Raw genomic sequence first — 19479 nt, forward strand, 5'->3', positions numbered from 1 at the left:
AGGTAGACCTAAACGTTAGCCTAGGTAGACCTAAACGTTAGCCTAGCGAGACCTAAACGTTAGCCTAGATAGACCTAAACGTTAGCCTAGATAGACCTAAACGTTAGCCTAGCGAGACCTAAACGTTAGCCTAGCGAGACCTAAACATTAGCCTAGCGAGACCTAAACATTAGCCTAGCGAGACCTAAACATTAGCCTAGCGAGACCTATTAAAGATTAAGGTCTTAAGACTAAGTGTTTACAACTTCTCTAAGACCGTTGAAGTGACAGGACAGGACAGCACAGAGCAAGATATTTTCGTAAATACTATTTCATTTGTAATAATGTTAGGCTGTGGGCCTTTCCCTGAGTTTAGAGTTGTGGTGGTATGCCATTGGATGACTTACAACGCTCCGTATAAGCGTTGCCAAAGAATGAAGTTCGATAAAAGAATGTCCTCCCCACCTCCACCCCTTATCAACAAGCTGATGGTGGTCATTAATCTAATTAAAGACACTATCAGGATCTTGTCTGGAGAGATTTCCGGGTGATCATCTATTCCTAGTAGTGACAGCTTGCTTGGTCCAACAGGCCCGCCGGGCCACATGTCCACTACAACCTAGTTGATCTGGCATATCTTTAGAGGTTATCTTTAGATGATTTCGGGGCTTTTTAGTGTCCCCGCGGCCCGGTCCTCGACCAGGCCTCCACCCCCAGGAAGCAGCCCGTGACAGCTGACTAACTCCCAGGTACCTATTTACTGCTAGGTAACAGGGGCATTCAGGGTGAAAGAAACTTTGCCCATTTGTTTCTGCCTCGTGCGGGAATCGAACCCGCGCCACAGAATTACGAGTCCTGCGCGCTATCCACCAGGCTACGAGGCCCAGTATGTCTTACAGGAACCTACCCTGAATGCTTTTCTAAGACGTCCGCCTTTGCTTCTGCGCAGTATTATTCAACATGCTGCAAAACCTCCAGAAACTTGGAATTCGAATGATTGTTAATACAAAATTGCACTAGTCAAATGAACAAATCCACAAGGGCCGTGACGAGGATTCGAACCTGCGTCCGAGAGCATCCCAGACGCTGCCTTAATCGACTGAGCTACGACATGGTCAATTCGATGAAATAACTATGCCCAAGCTTACCACCAAATGCCGTCGGGATGTTGGGGATATAACCTCGGCTACCAACGTCTTTTGTACGGTCACGGTTGGTCAAGTGGTTAAGGCACCATGTACGCCAGTTGCATAGTCAGGCTGGATATGCGAGGACCCGTAGCCTCAGAGAAGAGAATAAGCGACATTCCAGGGCCTCATTTTTGGTCCGCGAGCAAATGCACTTTAATACTATCTTCCCCCACCCCCCATTTATTTTATAAGCTTTAGTGTACAAAGTTAGGCCATTATAAAACTGATTAGGAAAACGAATGAGAATACTGAAAGCTAATTTATTTAGAAAAAAGTCTTTATATAAATGCGTTAACGCGCAAAACGTGTTTTTTATGGAGCTCAAAATATTTGGTGTTTGAGGAAGATAGCGGTGGAGCTGCCCCGGGTTGATGGATCGTTTCCGGTTGTTATCTGGGGCTTATTGTGCAGGGGGATTACCATACATTCTGAACCTTATCAGCGGACTTCCTTCCTAGCTCTTATGTTGATTGACACAACTTTTGGCTCGCCCCTCTCTCTCCTAAACGAACGAGACAGTGAGAGGACAGACAGACACACACACAGAGAGAGACAGAGAGAGAGAGAGAGAGAGAGAGAGAGAGAGAGAGAGAGAGAGAGAGAGAGAGAGAGAGAGAGAGAGAGAGAGAGAGAGAGAGAGAGAGAGACAGAGAGAGAGAGACAGAGAGAGAGAGAGAGAGAGAGAGAGACAGAGAGAGAGAGAGACAGAGAGAGAGAGAGACAGAGAGAGAGAGACAGAGAGAGAGAGAGACAGAGAGAGAGAGAGAGACAGAGACAGAGAGAGAGAGAGACAGACAGAGACAGAGAGAGAGAGACAGACAGAGAGAGAGACAGAGAGAGACAGAGAGAGAGAGAGAGACAGAGAGAGAGAGAGACAGAGACAGAGAGAGACAGAGACAGAGAGAGACAGAGAGAGAGAGACAGAGAGAGACAGAGAGAGAGAGAGACAGAGAGAGAGAGAGACAGAGACAGAGAGAGACAGAGAGAGACAGAGACAGAGAGAGACAGAGAGAGAGAGACAGAGAGAGAGAGACAGAGAGAGAGAGAGACAGAGAGAGAGAGACAGAGAGAGAGAGAGACAGAGAGAGAGAGAGACAGAGAGAGAGAGAGACAGAGAGAGAGAGAGACAGAGAGAGAGAGAGACAGAGAGAGAGAGAGACAGAGAGAGAGAGACAGAGAGAGAGACAGAGAGAGAGACAGAGAGAGAGACAGAGAGAGACAGAGCATGTACTGCAGAAATGCGTGGAGCCCACTTGCTTGACAGCAGCAGCTGGGAAACTATATTAAGGCCAAGATGGTTCTCACCTTGCATGCCTCTCTCGGTTCATGATGCACCTGTCCTCCCACAAAGAACTTCGCTTTTTCCCTCGTATGCGTTACGCAAGCCCTCAAATTGTCGTACTAGAAAATGGAAACGGTTTTGTACCTGGTTGATACCTGGTTGATGGGGGTTCTGGGAGTTGTTCTACTCCCCAAGCCCGGCCCGAGTCCAGGCTTGACTTGTGAGAGTTTGGTCCACCAGGCTGTTGCTTGGAGCGGCCCGCAGGCCCACATACGTGCCTTCAAATGAAGGTACAAAGAGAGAAGGCTAGGTAGAAAAATAGAAACGATTGAACTATATAGCTACAAGAATCATTCAAAATCCAAGAGACAAAGAGAGCAAAAGGCCATCAGTGAAATATAGAAATCCGAAATATTTTTCTACTATGCAAAATCAAGTTTAAAAAAAAATTGTAGTATCGGGCCCCTGCGAAAGGGAGATGGAACTTTCACCGATGACAACAAAGAAATGAGCGAGTTACTGAGGAAGCAGTACGACTGTTTTCAGCGAGCCACTAAACACACTAAAGATTGATAACCCAAATGATTTTTTAATGGAAGTCATGCCAACAGCAAACCATATATCAGACGTTACCCTATCCCCACTGGATTTTGAAGAAGCCATAGACAGTATGACTTCTTCTACAGTATAATATGGTGTTTAACGAAGATAAGTTCCACCTCATGTGCTATGGAAAAAATGAAAATATAAAAACGGAAACCACGTACAAAACGCAGTCAAATCATAACATAGAACGAAAAGGCAATGTAAAGGATCTGGGTGGACTCATGTCGGAAGACCTTACATTTAAAGAACACAATAAAGTAGCCGTCACAACTGCAAGAAAAATGACAGGTTGGATAACAAGAACTTTTCACACTAGAGATGCTATACCGATGATGATACTTTTCAAACGCTAGTGCTCTCTAGAGTGGAGTACTGCTGCACAATGACAGCACCTTTCAAAGCTGGAGAAATTGCTGACCTGGAGAGCGTGCAGAGATCCTTTACTGCTAGAATCCACTCAGTAAAACATCTAAATTACCGAGACCGACTAAAGAGCCTAAATCTGTACTCCCTTGAGCGCAGGCGGGAGAGATACATAATTTACATGTGGAAAATATTAGAGGGGCTGGTCCCAAATTGCACACAGAAATAACATCACATGAGACCAGAAGGCATGGCAGGATGTGCAGAATACCCCCGTTGAAGAGCAGAGGTGCAACAGGTACTCTGAGAGAGAACTATCAACATCAGAGGCCCGAGACTGTTCAACACGCTTCCACTACACATAAGGGGCATAACTGGCCGACCCCTCACAGTGTTCAAGAGAGAACACGATAAGCACCTCCAAAGGATACCTGATCAACCAGGCTGTGACTCATACATCAGGCTGCTCGCAGCCGCGTCCAACAGCCTGGTTGACCATTCCAGCCACGAGGAGGCCTAGGGGATGACCTCGGGGTCTTAACGGGCTCACCATAGCCCGTGCTACATGGACACTTCGTTCCGAGTAGCTAAATATAAAAACAACATGAGAGTTGAGAGGCGAGACCAGAAAGCTGAATCTCAACCCCCGCGAGCCCCACTAGGCGAGTACACCTCCCTTCCTCCCTCCCTCGTTCTCAGCAGGTGACAAGCGTAAAATGTGAAGCGATTTTGCCTACCCGACCGAGCGGGGAGCTGGTCGGCCGAGCGGGGAGCTGGTTGGCCGAGCGGACAGCACACTGGACTTATGATCCTGTGCTCCGGGGTTCGATCCCGGGCGCCAGTGAGAAAATAGGCAGAGTTTCTTTCACCCTATGCCCCTGTTACCTAGCAGTAAAATAGGTACCTGGGTGTTAGTCAGCTGTCACGGGGCTGCTTCCTGGGGGTGGAGGCCTGGTCGAGGACCGGGCCGCAGGGACACTAAAGCCCCGAAATCATCTCAAGATAACCTGGAATCAGAAGCGCTTGGGCAACCCCGCCTGACCACTCCTGGCCGCAACCCGTTCTCGCAAATTTAATAAGTCAATATTGACTTATTAAATATGTGCATAGGTGACATAACATAATAGATACCCTTAAAAAGAATCATAGAAAACACCGACCTTACCTAACCTTGTTAGTATCTTAAGATAAGCATCTTATTGCTTCGTAATTACAATTATTACCTAACCTATAATAGGTATAGGTTAAGTAATAATTGTAATTACGAAGCAATAAGATGCTTATCTTAAGATACTAACAAGGTTAGGTAAGGTCGGTGTTTTCTATGAATCTTTTTAAGGGTATCTATTATGTTTAGTATATCACCTATGCACGTAGTTAATAAGTCAATATTGACTTTACGAATTTGCGAGAACGGGTTGCCTGGCCGATGCTCTTTACCTTCCAGCACCCGACACTACTTTTATGGGGCTTTTCATTTCACACAAAAAAAAATCACTTGGAATTTTGACGCTCTAGCCGATAGCGTCATAATTGCGGGTCCATGCACAATGAAATCCACAACAATGTGATGGATCTACGAGAAAATGAGCGTGGGTCCCGCGGGGTCGCCGACCCCTACAGACCCAGGACCTTGTGTTGATTTGTAGTCGATAAATGCGTGTGATCGCGTGCCTCGTTCTGCCTTGACTAGACGTTACTGTCTAACAGGCCTCGATAACCAAGATATCTGCAGTGGTTATCTTGAGATGATTTCGGGGGCTTTAGTGTCCCCGCGGCCCGGTCCTCGACCAGGCCTCCACACCCTCAGGAAGCAGCCCGTGACAGCTGACTAACTCCCAGGTACCTATTAACTGCTAGGTAACACGGACATCAGGCGTGAAAAACTCTGCCCATCATTTCTCGCCGGTGCCCGGGATCAAACCCAGGATCACAGGATCACGCGCCCAGTGTTCTCTCCGCTCAGCCACCAGCTCCAGCCCGGTTGTCCACCAGCCCCTCCTCATTACCCGACCTAACCTTCCAAGTGCTATATAGTCGTAATGGCTTGGCGCTTTCCCCCTGAGAGTTCCCTCGACCCACCACCAAGTGATTGGGCACCATTCCTTCCCTCCGTCCCATCCCAAATCCTTATCCTGATCCCCCCCCCTTGCAAGTGCTATATAGTCGTAATGGCTTGGCGCTTTCCCCCTGATCAACGTCCTCATCGTCCTCATCATCCTCATCCCGTCCTCATCAATGAAGGCCAAATGCTCGTTTATCCAGCCGCCAACCCCCCCCCCCCCCCCCCCCGCGTGAGTGAATTAAAAACTTTTTACACACGACTAGAAAATAAACATTTAAAATAACCTACACCCAACTATACATAGAACTTTAATGAATAATAATGTTAATTTATATATATGAAATATATATATAATTTATATACTTGTATCCGGAACTAGTAGGCTATGTATCCGGAACTAGCAGGCTATATGTATCCGGAACTAGCAGGCTATATGTATCCGGAACTAGCAGGCTATATGTATCCGGAACTAGCAGGCTATATGTATCAGGAACTAGCAGGCTATATGTATCCGGAACTAGCAGGCTATATGTATCCGGAACTAGCAGGCTATATGTATCCGGAACTAGCAGGCTATATGTATCCGGAACTAGCAGGCTCTATGTATCCGGAACTAGCAGGCTATATGTATCCGGAACTAGCAGGCTCTATGTATCCGGAACTAGCAGGCTATATGTATCCGGAACTAGCAGGCTATATGTATCCGGAACTAGTAGGCTCTATGTATCCGGAACTAGCAGGCTATATGTATCCGGAACTAGCAGGCTATATGTATCCGGAACTAGTAGGCTCTATGTATCCGGAACTAGCAGGCTATATGTATCCGGAACTAGCAGGCTATATGTATCCGGAACTAGTAGGCTCTATGTATCCGGAACTAGCAGGCTATATGTATCCGGAACTAGCAGGATATATGTATCCGGAACTAGTAGGCTCTATGTATCCGGAACTAGCAGGCTCTATGTATCCGGAACTAGCAGGTTATATGTATCCGGAACTAGTAGGCTCTATGTATCCGGAACTAGCAGGCTCTATGTATCCGGAACTAGCAGGCTATATGTATCCGGAACTAGTAGGCTCTATGTATCCGGAACTAGCAGGCTATATGTATCCGGAACTAGCAGGCTATATGTATCCGGAACTAGTAGGCTCTATGTATCCGGAACTAGCAGGCTATATGTATCCGGAACTAGCAGGTTATATGTATCCGGAACTAGTAGGCTCTATGTATCCGGAACTAGCAGGCTATATGTATCCGGAACTAGCAGGTTATATGTATCCGGAACTAGCAGGCTCTATGTATCCGGAACTAGCAGGCTATATGTATCCGGAACTAGCAGGCTATATGTATCCGGAACTAGTAGGCTCTATGTATCCGGAACTAGCAGGCTATATGTATCCGGAACTAGTAGGCTCTATGTATCCGGAACTAGCAGGCTATATGTATCCGGAACTAGCAGGTTATATGTATCCGGAACTAGTAGGCTCTATGTATCCGGAACTAGCAGGCTATATGTATCCGGAACTAGCAGGTTACATGTATCCGGAACTAGTAGGCTCTATGTATCCGGAACTAGCAGGCTATATGTATCCGGAACTAGCAGGCTATATGTATCCGGAACTAGTAGGCTCTATGTATCCGGAACTAGCAGGCTATATGTATCCGGAACTAGCAGGCTATATGTATCCGGAACTAGTAGGCTCTATGTATCCGGAACTAGCAGGCTATATGTATCCGGAACTAGCAGGTTATATGTATCCGGAACTAGTAGGCTCTATGTATCCGGAACTAGCAGGCTATATGTATCCGGAACTAGCAGGTTATATGTATCCGGAACTAGTAGGCTCTATGTATCCGGAACTAGCAGGCTATATGTATCCGGAACTAGCAGGCTATATGTATCCGGAACTAGTAGGCTCTATGTATCCGGAACTAGCAGGCTATATGTATCCGGAACTAGCAGGCTATATGTATCCGGAACTAGCAGGTTATATGTATCCGGAACTAGTAGGCTCTATGTATCCGGAACTAGCAGGCTATATGTATCCGGAACTAGTAGGCTCTATGTATCCGGAACTAGTAGGCTCTATGTATCCGGAACTAGCAGGTTATATGTATCCGGAACTAGCAGGCTATATGTATCCGGAACTAGTAGGCTCTATGTATCCGGAACTAGCAGGCTCTATGTATCCGGAACTAGCAGGTTATATGTATCCGGAGGTATATAATTACACATCTGGTAACCTGGAAGTGACAGTATACTCAATGCAATTACAGAGTGGATGGCTATAATTTATATATAAATATAGCATCAAGTTATTTACATGTTAATAAAGCCATGAACCAATTCACACAACGTTTTGGACACCGCATAAACGCATCAACTAGAAACATAGGCCTATAGCTTAGGCCTACCTTGGTCAAAAATAAGTACAAGACGGGGAATTTAGCAGGAAAGGCACACCTTACTGCAGTCTTGCCTTTTGCAGTTTTTGGGGGGCATTTTTTGTTTGTAGAATCCAAGTTGTTTTATTCGACGGATTTAATGACACTTCCGAGAAAAATTGAGGAAAAGAAGTGTAGTGTAACGAAACTTCTCTATAAGTTCTCTTTACATTCTGCAGAAATGATTTCTAGAAAACTAGAAATGATTTCTAGAAAACTAGAAATGATTTATCGAAAACTAGAAATGATTTATCGAAAACTAGAAATGATTTATCGAAAACTAGAAATGATTTATCGAAAACTAGAAATGATTTCTCGAAAACTAGAAATGATTTCTCGAAAACTAGAAATGATTTCTCGAAAACTAGAAATGATTTCTCGAAAACTAGAAATGATTTCTCGAAAACTAGAAATGATTTCTCGAAAACTAGAAATGATTTCTCGAAAACTAGAAATGATTTCTAGAAAACTAGAAATGATTTCTAGAAAACTAGAAATGATTTCTAGAAAACTAGAAATGATTTCTAGAAAACTAGAAATGATTTTCCTAGAAAACTAGAAATGATTTTCCTAGAAAACTAGAAATGATTTTCCTAGAAAACTAGAAATGATTTTCCTAGAAAACTAGAAATGATTTTCCTAGAAAACTAGAAATGATTTTCCTAGAAAACTAGAAATGATTTTCCTAGAAAACTAGAAATGATTTTCCTAGAAAACTAGAAATGATTTTCCTAGAAAACTGGTCCTCAATGTCTTCCTCTGCGAGTAATATGCCTCTTATGTTGCCAGGGGATTTCAACATTTGACGTGGATTACCTGGACCTTACCTGTACTCTGTTACCCGAGTTTTTGTATACTCCCAAAGCCCAGCCTTGGCAGCCTGGCTTGTGATAACTTGATTTAGATGGCTGTTGCTTGCCGCGGCCCGCAGGCCTATTATATTCATTACAACCCGGCTGGTTCACCACATCTTACATGTACTGTTTATGCGAGGGCGAGTGAATCTCAGTAAAGACTCACTCACCACTGTGGTGTAGTGAGTGAATGAATCTCAGTAAAGATTCACTCACCACTGTGGTGTGGTGAGTGAATGAATCTCAGTAAAGATTCACCTCACCACTGTGGTGGGGTGAGTGAATGAATCTCAGTAAAGATTCACTCACCACTGTGGTGTGGTGAGTGAATGAATCTCAGTAAAGATTCACCTCACCACTGTGGTGTGGTGAGTGAATGAATCTCAGTAAAGATTCACCTCACCACTGTGGTGTGGTGAGTGAATGAATCTCAGTAAAGATTCACTCACCACTGTGGTGTGGTGAGTGAATGAATCTCAGTAAAGATTCACTCACCACTGTGGTGTGGTGAGTGAATGAATCTCAGTAAAGATTCACTCACCACTGTGGTGGGGTGAGTGAATGAATCTCAGTAAAGATTCACTCACCACTGTGGTGGGGTGAGTGAATGAATCTCAGTAAAGATTCACTCACCACTGTGGTGTGGTGAGTGAATGAATCTCAGTAAAGATTCACTCACCACTGTGGTGTGGTGAGTGAATGAATCTCAGTAAAGATTCACTCACCACTGTGGTGTGGTGAGTGAATGAATCTCAGTAAAGATTCACTCACCACTGTGGTGTGGTGAGTGAATGAATCTCAGTAAAGATTCACCTCACCACTGTGGTGGGGTGAGTGAATGAATCTCAGTAAAGATTCACTCACCACTGTGGTGGGGTGAGTGAATGAATCTCAGTAAAGATTCACTCACCACTGTGGTGGGGTGAGTGAATCTCCTAAAACAACATTTAGGAGAGCGAGAGGCAAATTCGATAAGTGAACACGTACGTCAAAAGCAAAGTAACCAGCTTTTTTCCTACCCGACGTTAGGGTAAAGTCTAAAAGTAACTAATCCGATTATGGTGATGTCCTGCGGGGCCGCCTCATGCCATAATCTTCTAGATCAAGTAATCACACGTCAAGCCTGGCCCTCGGGCCGGACTTTGATGCGGGTGAGATAGCAGGACTCCCTGAACCCCACTCCAGGTATGCTTTTGGTAATCTTGTCAAACTGCTATCCAGTTAGATAACCAGCAAACCTAACTTGTGACCGGGTCGTGATCGCCAACATCAAGGTTGGCCAAGACTTACCGAATAGTCTGCCTGGAACAGAGGTATAGGGACAGAAGTCTGCCTGGAACAGAGGTATAGGGCCAGAAGTCTGCCAGGAACAGAGGTATAGGGCCAGAAGTCTGCCTGGAACAGAGGTATAGGGGCAGAAGTCTGCCTGGAACAGAGGTATAGGGGCAGAAGTCTGCCTGGAACAGAGGTATAGGGGCAGAAGTCTGCCAGGAACAGAGGTATAGGGACAGAAGTCTGCCTGGAACAGAGGTATAGGGCCAGAAGTCTGCCTGGAACAGAGGTATAGGGCCAGAAGTCTGCCTGGAACAGAGGTATAGGGCCAGAAGTCTGCCTGGAACAGAGGTATAGGGCCAGAAGTCTGCCTGGAACAGAGGTATAGGGACAAATGATGGCTAGTTCTAGCATTACTCATCCCACCCAGCCTGTCCCCAGGAGAACGGGACATGCATCCCATCCCACCCAACCTGTCCCAGGATGCATGACGGGACACACGTCCCATGGTGGATGATGGAGACAACACGGCTGGTAATGATTGCAACAAAAATCCATTACAGTCTTCCCCGACCCGATAATTAACATGGGATTTCCACCTGTATTGTGTACCTGTGTTAATTAAACCACGAACCTCAAATGGCCTTCGCCTCGCGTACCTTGAGGCAAGGTTGGTATTGCCTCAAGCAATACCAACCTCAAGCCTTGCCTCAAGCAAGCTTATGGTTGGCCCCACAAATCCACTACGGGCTCACCATAGGCCGTGCTACTTGGAATGTGAACTAATTTCAATCTTCGGCTTTCTGACCACATGTAAGTAGCCTAGGCCTAGCTTAGACATGACTAGGCCATCTGAAACCTGCTAATATTTAATGTAACAAGGTTTCAGGAAACAAACTTGACCTAGGCTATAGAAATGAGAGGCGCCGGAGAGTGAAACGGTCATTAGCCTAGTTTTTTTTTTGCCTGTGATTTACCCGTGACCGGGATCGAGATTTTTTTTCCTGATCTGGCAGCTAGACCCGAGGTCAGACTTCCTTGGTGAAACCTTATTTACCGCATCGCTCTGGAGCTGCACCAACATTCACAGTTACGGGCTCGCCATAGCCCGTGCTACTTGGAATTTGTTCAGAGTAGCTAAATCTATAACAACAACAATCTAGAGCTGCCCATTTTATACTCTCAAGTCACCCAGTCAACAGTTTAAGATAAACTTACGACAAATCACAAACGAAATATACTTTAAAAACTTTCGACAATTCTGATCAGATATCCACAACATTCGAAAAAGGTTGTCTGCAACAGTCTAAATCAGGGTTATCTTGAGATGATTTCGGGGCTTAGTGTCCCCGCGGCCCGGTCCTCAACCAGGCTTCCACCCCCAGGAGGCAGCCCGTGACAGCTAACTCCCAGGTACCTATTTACTGCTAGGTAACAGGGGCATCAGGGTGAAAGAAACTCTGCCTATCGTTTCTCGCCAGCGCCCGGGATCGAACCCGGGACCACAGGATCACGCGTCCGTCTTCTGTCCGCTCAGCCAGCTAGCTAGGCAAGCTTCAAGTTCGCAAGCCTGTGTGGCAGTAAGCATGAGCAGCATTGTCACTTACCCGTGTCGAAGAGAATATTCAGCATCCTTCACTGTGTTCTCAAAAGTGCAGGAGCGAGAGATACATAATAATTTACACCTGAAAACTATTAAAGGGACACCTCTAAATGATACATGATCAACCAGACTGTAATTCATGCATCAGGCTGCGAGCAGCCGCGTCCAACCCCCCCCCCCCCTGGTTGACCAGACCAGGTCAACTACGAGAGACCTGGTTTGAGACCGGACCGCGGGGAGGGTGAGTCCCGAAACAAACGCAAGGTAAGGAGTAGTTCCGAATCTGCACACGGGAATAACGTCACTGAGAAACCAATAGGCACAATAGGTACTCAGATAAAACTATCAACATCAAAGACCTAAAATCGACTTGAGAATGGTCCAGGACGGATCGAAACGTTGTCGTCCCTTCACCTTCTAGTGTGTGGTCTGGTCAACATACTTCAGCCACGTTATTGTGACTGCCTGCATTCTTTTTTTTTTTTTTTGTCAATTCAAATATTAATACTATATCTCAATGACACTGAGGTAGAGTAGGTCTAGACCATCTGGTACTGAGGTAGAGTAGGTCTAGGCCAGGGGTCTCCAAACTATGGCCCGCGGGCCACATCCGGCCCTCCAAACAAATCCCTGTGTGGTGGCCTTGAAAAAATAATTATCGTACGAATGGCATCGCAGAATTATTCAAAGCTGGGGCTACTGACTGGTGGCGCTCAACCCGAGTCAGTTTTCCTCTCTCTCGATAGTGTGACGCACAGATACTAATACTGGTAGGTATGTGTTGTGCATTACAACCAATCAGTTGTGTATAACTGTATATTGTGGGGATGGAGGGCGAGTGGGGCTTCGCTGCTTCCGTTTCAGGGAGCACAAACACTGTACAACTGATGTGTGATACTTCTCAGCTCTTAGTATTCATTCGTGGTGTTGATAGTGAATTTAATGTGAGCCAAGAATTAGCATCAGTTCACAGCATGCACACCACAACAACTGGAGAGGACATTTTCAATGAAGTAAAACTATGACAGAATATAACCTGGAATGGAAACAAGTGCAGTGTGTGACAATTGATGGAGGAAAGAATATGTCTGGGACAAAGAAGGGTTTGGTTGGGCAAATTACAACAGCTTGTGAGGTTGGAGGATTCTCAAAACCCATTTTTCTGCATTGCCTTATCCATCAACAAGCATTGTGCCTAAAATATGTTGATATGTCTTGTGTCATGAAACCTGTTGTTTCTGTGGTTAATTTCATTAGATCTCATGCACTCAACCATCGCCAGTTCCGTGATTTCTTGAAAGAAATTGATGCGGAGTTTGTTAACTTGCCTTATTATACAGCAGTTAGATGGCTTAGTTGTGGAAAGGTTTTGCTGCATTTCTTTGAGCTCATATTAGAAATTGATTTATTTCTCAGAGAAAAATAAACCTCAGCCATTATTATCAGAATGTGAATGGATTTGGAAATTGACATTTTTTGCAGATATGACAGGTCATATGAATATGACAGGTCATATGAATAACTTGAATCTGAAATTGCAAGGCAAAACAAATTTGATCAGTGACTACTTTGTTCATGTCAAGGCATTCAGAGCAAAACTTTCGCTACTTGAAGGCCAGGTGAAGGTTAAGAATTTTGCTCATTTTCCATGTTGTGAAAAATTTCATGCAGAAAGTAAAGTTGAATTTCCTTTTTCATTTGCAAATTAAATAATTTCAGATTTGAAAAAACAGTTTCAGAAGCGATTTGCTGACCTTGATGCCAAAGCAAATGAAATCAGGCTCTTTCATAATCCATTTGACTGCAATGCTGAAAATCTTCCAACTCAATTTCAAATGGAAATTATTGATCTCCAGGCAGATGGCAGACTGAAAGATAAGTATAGAGAAGGAAATCTGATTGAGTTTTATAAATGCCTGCAGCCAGATCAGTTTCCAAATTTGATAAAGTTTGCTTGTAGTTTTGTGTCCATTTTTGGTTCAACATACTTGTGTGAACAAACTTTTTCCAAAATGAAGTATGTGAAATCTAACTATCGAGCAAATTTGTCTGATGATCACTTGAAATCAATTCTTACAATTGGCTCATCTAATCTGGAACCTGATTTTAATGAAAATTTGAAGTCAAAACGACAGTATCATTCGTCACACTAATTTGGTTGCATAAAACTAAAGGCAGGAATCTATTTAGTTTACCCTGATTTTTTCCAAAAAGATATGTTTTAATTTTTCCATGTTTATACTTTAATATTTGAGGAAATTAAATTACTGGCACTGATTTGTTTTTTGTTTTTTTTCATTTTTTATTCCTCCGGCCCGCATAAATATGGGAAGTATAGAATGTGGCGCTTACATTGACAAGTTTGGAGACCCCTGGTCTAGGCTATCTGGTACTGAGGTAGGCTATCTGGTACTGAGGTAGGCTATCTGGTACTGAGGTAGGCTATCTGGTACTGAGGTAGGCAGCCTGGTAGAGGTCGCCAGGATATAGCAGCTTTCCAGGTACTGATGTGAGGCAGGACGGGGCAGGCAGACATGGCACTAGATGCTATGGAAGACAAACAAAACGCTGATGTAATTTACACAGATTTCGCAAAAGCCTTCGATAAATGTGACCATGGTGTTATTGGCAATAAAATGCGTTCAAAAGGAATTACAGGAAAAATAGGCAGATGGATCTACAATTTCGTGACTAATAGAACTCAATGTGTAATAGCCAACAAAATCAAATCCGGCCCATCAACCGTGAAGAGCTCAGTCCCCCAGGGTACTGTGCTTGCTCCAGTACTTTTTCTCATCCTCATATCGGACAGACATGAACACAATCTAAAGTACTGTATCAACCTTTGCAGACGACACTAGGATTTTTATGAGTAGACAACATAAAGGACAAGGCAAATCTCCAATCAGATGTAAATCAGGTCTTTCAATGGGCTATAGAAAATAATATGGTGTACCTGATCGAGGATAAGTTCCAGCTCATGCGCTACGGAAAAAATGAAAATATTAAAACAAAACGGAAACCACGTACAAAACTCGGTCAAATCAAAACAGAACGAAAAGGCAATGTAAAGGATCTGGGTGTACTCATGTCGGAAGACCTTTAAAGAACACAATAAAGTAGCCGTCACAACTGCAAGAAAAATGACAGGTTGGATAACAAGAACTTTTCACACTAGAGATGCTATACCGATGATGATACTTTTCAAAACGCTTGTGCTATCTAGAGTGGAGTACTGCTGCACAATGACAGCCCCTTTCAAAGCTGGAGAAATTGCTGACCTGGAGAGCGTGCCTTTACTGCTAGAATCCACTCAGTAAAACATCTGAACTATTGGGACCGACTAAAGAGCCTAAATCTGTACTCCCTTGAGCGCAGGCGGGAGAGATGCATAATAATTTACACAGGGAAAATAGAGGGGCTGGTCCCAAACCTGCACACAGAAATAACATCACATGAGACCAGAAGGCATGGCAGGATGTGCAGAATACCCCCGTTGAAGAGCAGAGGTGCAACAGGTACTCTGAGAGAGAACTCTATCAACATCAGAGGCCCGAGACTGTTCAACACGCTTCCACTACACATAAGGGGCATAACTGGCCGACCCCTCACAGTGTTCAAGAGAGAACTATCAACATCAGAGGCCCGAGACTGTTCAACACGCTTCCACTACACATAAGGGACATAACTGGCCGACCCCTCACAGTGTTCAAGAGAGAACTATCAACATCAGAGGCCCGAGACTGTTCAACACGCTTCCACTACACATAAGGGACATAACTGGCCGACCCCTCACAGTGTTCAAGAGAGAACTATCAACATCAGAGGCCCGAGACTGTTCAACACGCTTCCACTACACATAAGGGACATAACTGGCCGACCCCTCACAGTGTTCAAGAGAGAACTATCAACATCAGAGGCCCGAGACTGTTCAACACGCTTCCACTACACATAAGGGACATAACTGGCCGACCCCTCACAGTGTTCAAGAGAACTGGATAAACACCTCCAAAGGATACCTGATCAACCAGGCTGTGACTCATACATCAGGCTGCGAGCAGCCGCGTCCAACAGCCTGGTTGACCAGTCCAGCAACGAGAAGGCTTGGGGGATGACCGGGCCGCGGGGTCGCTGAGCCCCGGAATCACTTCAAGGTAACCTTAAGGTAGGCCAGGTGGCTAGCCAGACCAAGCGACGACCCAGACCAAGCGACGACCCAGACCGAGCGACGACCCAGACCAAGCGACGACCCAGACCAAGCGACGACCCAGACCAAGCGACGACCCAGACCAAGCGACGACCCAGACCGAGCGACGACCCAGACCGAGCGACGACCCAGACCAAGCGACGACCCAGACCGAGCGACGACCCAGACCAAGCGACGACCCAGACCAAGCGACGACCCAGACCACCAACACTACCCCAGCCGGCGTGAGGGAGGCAGCCCGGGGGAAGGAGGGAGAGGGAGGGAAGGGAGAGAGAGGGAGGGAAGGGAGAGGAAGGGAGAGGGAGGGAAGGCAAGCAGCCAGCCAGCCAGCCAGCCAGCCCTCAAGTGACCATCACCCCGCCGTCTACCACTTGAGCGCTACACACTAACTTAAAAAACTTTCGGGGAATGCCGAGGAGCTGAGTGAGGGAGTGAGGCAGCCAGGCAGCCGCCTGCAGCACCTACCTTGTGCTGCGAGACGGGCCCCACCAGGGCTATGCACCCGATGACCAGATAAATCCTCATGGCGGCGGCGACGGCGATTACGAGCACCAAGGAGAGACTTTGTGTGGCAGTAATCCAGAGCAGGGGCGCGGCACGTCCTCACACCATCACTCCCAAGCGTGCACTGAGGCTCACCGTACTCAGGCGGCGCATGCGCACTCCCGCGGGACCTCTCGCCTCCACGAACGCCTCAAAAAAATAAAATTCACAACTCCCATATTTTAATTTTTTTCTCTCTCCTTTCTGCACCTATTATAGCTTTATTATTTTTTATTATTTTATGATATTTATTATGCCGCTTAAGTTGTCTCTGCGGGAGAGTTCGATTAATTCTTATTAAACCACCGACGCTGGAGAATTGTTGGTGGTGGAGGGAGGAGGAGGGGGACGTGTTATGGAGGAGCTCCAGCGATTGTCTTCACTGATTTGTTCTTGTTGGGGGTGGTGGGGGGTTGTTGGGGGTGGTGGGGGGGGTTGTTGGGGGTGGTGGGGTGATTGTTGGGGGTTGTTGGGGGGTGGTGGGGTGATTGTTGGGGGTTGTTGGGGGTGGTGGGTGGTTGTTGGGGATGGTGGGGGTTGTTGGGGGTGGTGGGTGGTTGTTGGGGATGGTGGGGGTTGTTGGGGGTGGTGGGTGGTTTGTTGGGGGTGGTGGGTGTGGGTTGTTGGGGGTGGTGGGTGGTTTGTTGGGGGTGGTGGTAGGTTGTTGGGGGTGGTGGGGTGATTGTTGGGGGTTGTTGGGGGTGGTGGGTGGTTGTTGGGGATGGTGGGGGTCGTTGGGGATGGTGGGGGGTGGTGGGGGTTGTTGGGGGTGGTGGTGGGTTGTTGGGGGTGGTGGGGGTTGTTGGGGGTGGTGGGTGGGGGTTGTTGGGGATGGTGGGGGTTGTTGGGGGTGGTGGGGGTTGTTGGGGATGGTGGGTGGGGGTTGTTGGGGGTGGTGGGTGGGGGGTTGTTGGGGTGGTGGGGGAGTTGTTGGGGGTGGTGGGTGGGGGGTTGTTGGGGGTGGTGGGGGGTTGTTGTGGGTGGTGGGTGGGGGGTGGTGGGGGTTGTTGGGGGTAGTTGGGAGGTTGTTGAGGGTGGTGGGGGGTTGTTGGGGGTGGTTGCTGGGGGTGGTGGGGGTTGTTGGGGGTGATGAGGGGGTTGTTGGGGGTGGTGGGGGGTTATTGGGGGTGGTGGGTGGGTTGTTGGGGGTGGTGGGTTGAGGGGGGTGGTGGTGGGTTGTTGGGGGTGGTGGGTTGAGGGGGGTGGTGGGGGTGATGGGGGGGTTGCGGGGGTGGTGGGTGGGGTTGTTGGGGGTGGTGGGGGGGTTGTTGGGGGTGGTGGGGGGTTGTTGGGGGTGGTGGGGGGTTCTTGGGGGGGTGGGGGTGGTGGGGGGTCGTTGGATGTGGTGGGGAGTTGTTGGGGGTGGTGGGGGGTTCTTGGGGGTGGTGGGGGGTTCTTGGGGGTGGTGAGTGGTTGGTGGGGAGTTGTTGGGGGTAGTGGGGAGTTGTTGGGGGTGGTGGGGAGTTGTTGGGGGTGGTGGAGAGTTGTTGGGGGTGGTGGAGAGTTGTTGGGGGTGGTTGTTGGGGGTGGTGGGGGGGGTTATTGGGGGTGGTGGAGAGTTGTTGTTTGGGGTGGTGGGGAGTTGTTGTTTGGAGTGGTGGGGAGTTGTTAGGGGGTGGTGGGGAGTTGTTGTTTGGGGTGGTGGGGAATTGTTGTTTGTTGTGGTGGGGAGTTGTTAGGGGGTGGTGGGGAGTTGCTAGGGGGTGGTGGGGAGTTGTTGGGGGTGGTGGTAGTGGTACATACCTAGCAGTACTTGCCTGTGGTGCCTACTTAACTATCAGTGACTAAGGGGCGACTGAAATCACACCTTTATACCTTTTAGTAAACATTTGAGCTGAATTTGGGCATTTCTTGGCGTTCGAGTTTGTCACATTTGCTTCTGAAGTTACGGACGGGGGCGGCTCCTGCCACTTGTAAGAATTCCACTTACTCGAATAGGATACAGAACTGGCATTTCCAGAAGGTCTCTATGTCCTCGTGTCCTACTTTATATCAGTTTAAAAAGAGACTGTCCCTCTTGTTTTTTTTCCTTCCTCGGTATCTTGTATGCAGTAATCATATTCCCTCTACTCTTTTGAGTCGTTGATGTAACACATCTTAGCCTTAATGCTGGGCCAGGTCAAGGAACGAGCCAAGTATAGTGGGGCCTTTGCCAAGACAGCTCAACCTCACATTAGTAATATAACCTTTGGATACTTAACAAATAAAGAACAACAAATATTCTCATGTTTAATCAAATTAAGAAATTGGTATAATATTTCATATATAAATCATCAATAATTGCTATAATTTCCTTCTTATAGGTTGGAAGGCCAAGCCGAATTCAGCCCGGCAGTAACTCATGATATATATTTGAGTATAGTTTATAAAATGATATACAATTTATCCATTTATGAAACCTAAGGTATATAGAGAAAGTTTTATTTTTCCGTCTGTTGGGGTCAGAGACAGAATGAGTAGCCTCTTCCCTCCATTAGCTCGAATATTGTTTGATCAGAAGCATATATATAAGTATATAGTATAAATAATATATGCAAAATACACACACACACACACATATATGTGTGTGTATGTATATACTACACATGTGTTGTATAGGTGTCTTTATATTTACAAATACGCGTGCGCATACTTACACATATTTATGCTTGCATGTTCAGTTTACAATGCACATAAATTTGAATGTGTGCTGTGTGCGGGTCCGCTTACATATGCATGACTATGCATGACTATGTATAAATGTTATGCATTTTAGCCAGAGTTGCCAACAAGCCGTATATTTAAAAAATATATATAAGTTTTTCCAAATGTGTTGGACTGTGATAGGCTGTGTTGGTGTGCTCGGACACGTGTTCTCCCGCAGGTGTTGACCCGCAGGTGTTGACCCGCAGGTGGAGTGTCTGGGTGACAGTAATTAGCCCGTCCTCTCAATACATTTCATTTTCTACCTTTTCTGTCCACCCCAACGTTCAAAATACGAAGTACTGTGGAATATATTAGTCACAAACGTCAACGTTTTCTATGGATCAGTTGCTTGGGCAACTCGTCCCCCTGCTGATAATACGTCGC

General features: G+C 46.4%; 1 protein-coding gene across 1 annotated transcript in view; it reads right to left on the reverse strand.

Annotated features, from left to right (window-relative positions):
• LOC123758317 (syndecan) overlaps positions 1-16506 on the reverse strand; it is a 453223-nt gene extending 436717 nt beyond the window's left edge. Inside the window, exon 1 of the mRNA XM_045742546.2 lies at positions 16333-16506. Within this exon, the coding sequence (XP_045598502.2) occupies positions 16333-16392 (60 nt within the window). The 5' untranslated portion in view covers positions 16393-16506. The remainder of the gene's footprint in view (positions 1-16332) is intronic.
• Positions 16507-19479: the final 2973 nt, after the last annotated feature.

The sequence above is a fragment of the Procambarus clarkii genome, chromosome 11 (assembly GCF_040958095.1).
Source record: "Procambarus clarkii isolate CNS0578487 chromosome 11, FALCON_Pclarkii_2.0, whole genome shotgun sequence".
NCBI classification, from domain to species: domain Eukaryota; kingdom Metazoa; phylum Arthropoda; class Malacostraca; order Decapoda; family Cambaridae; genus Procambarus; species Procambarus clarkii.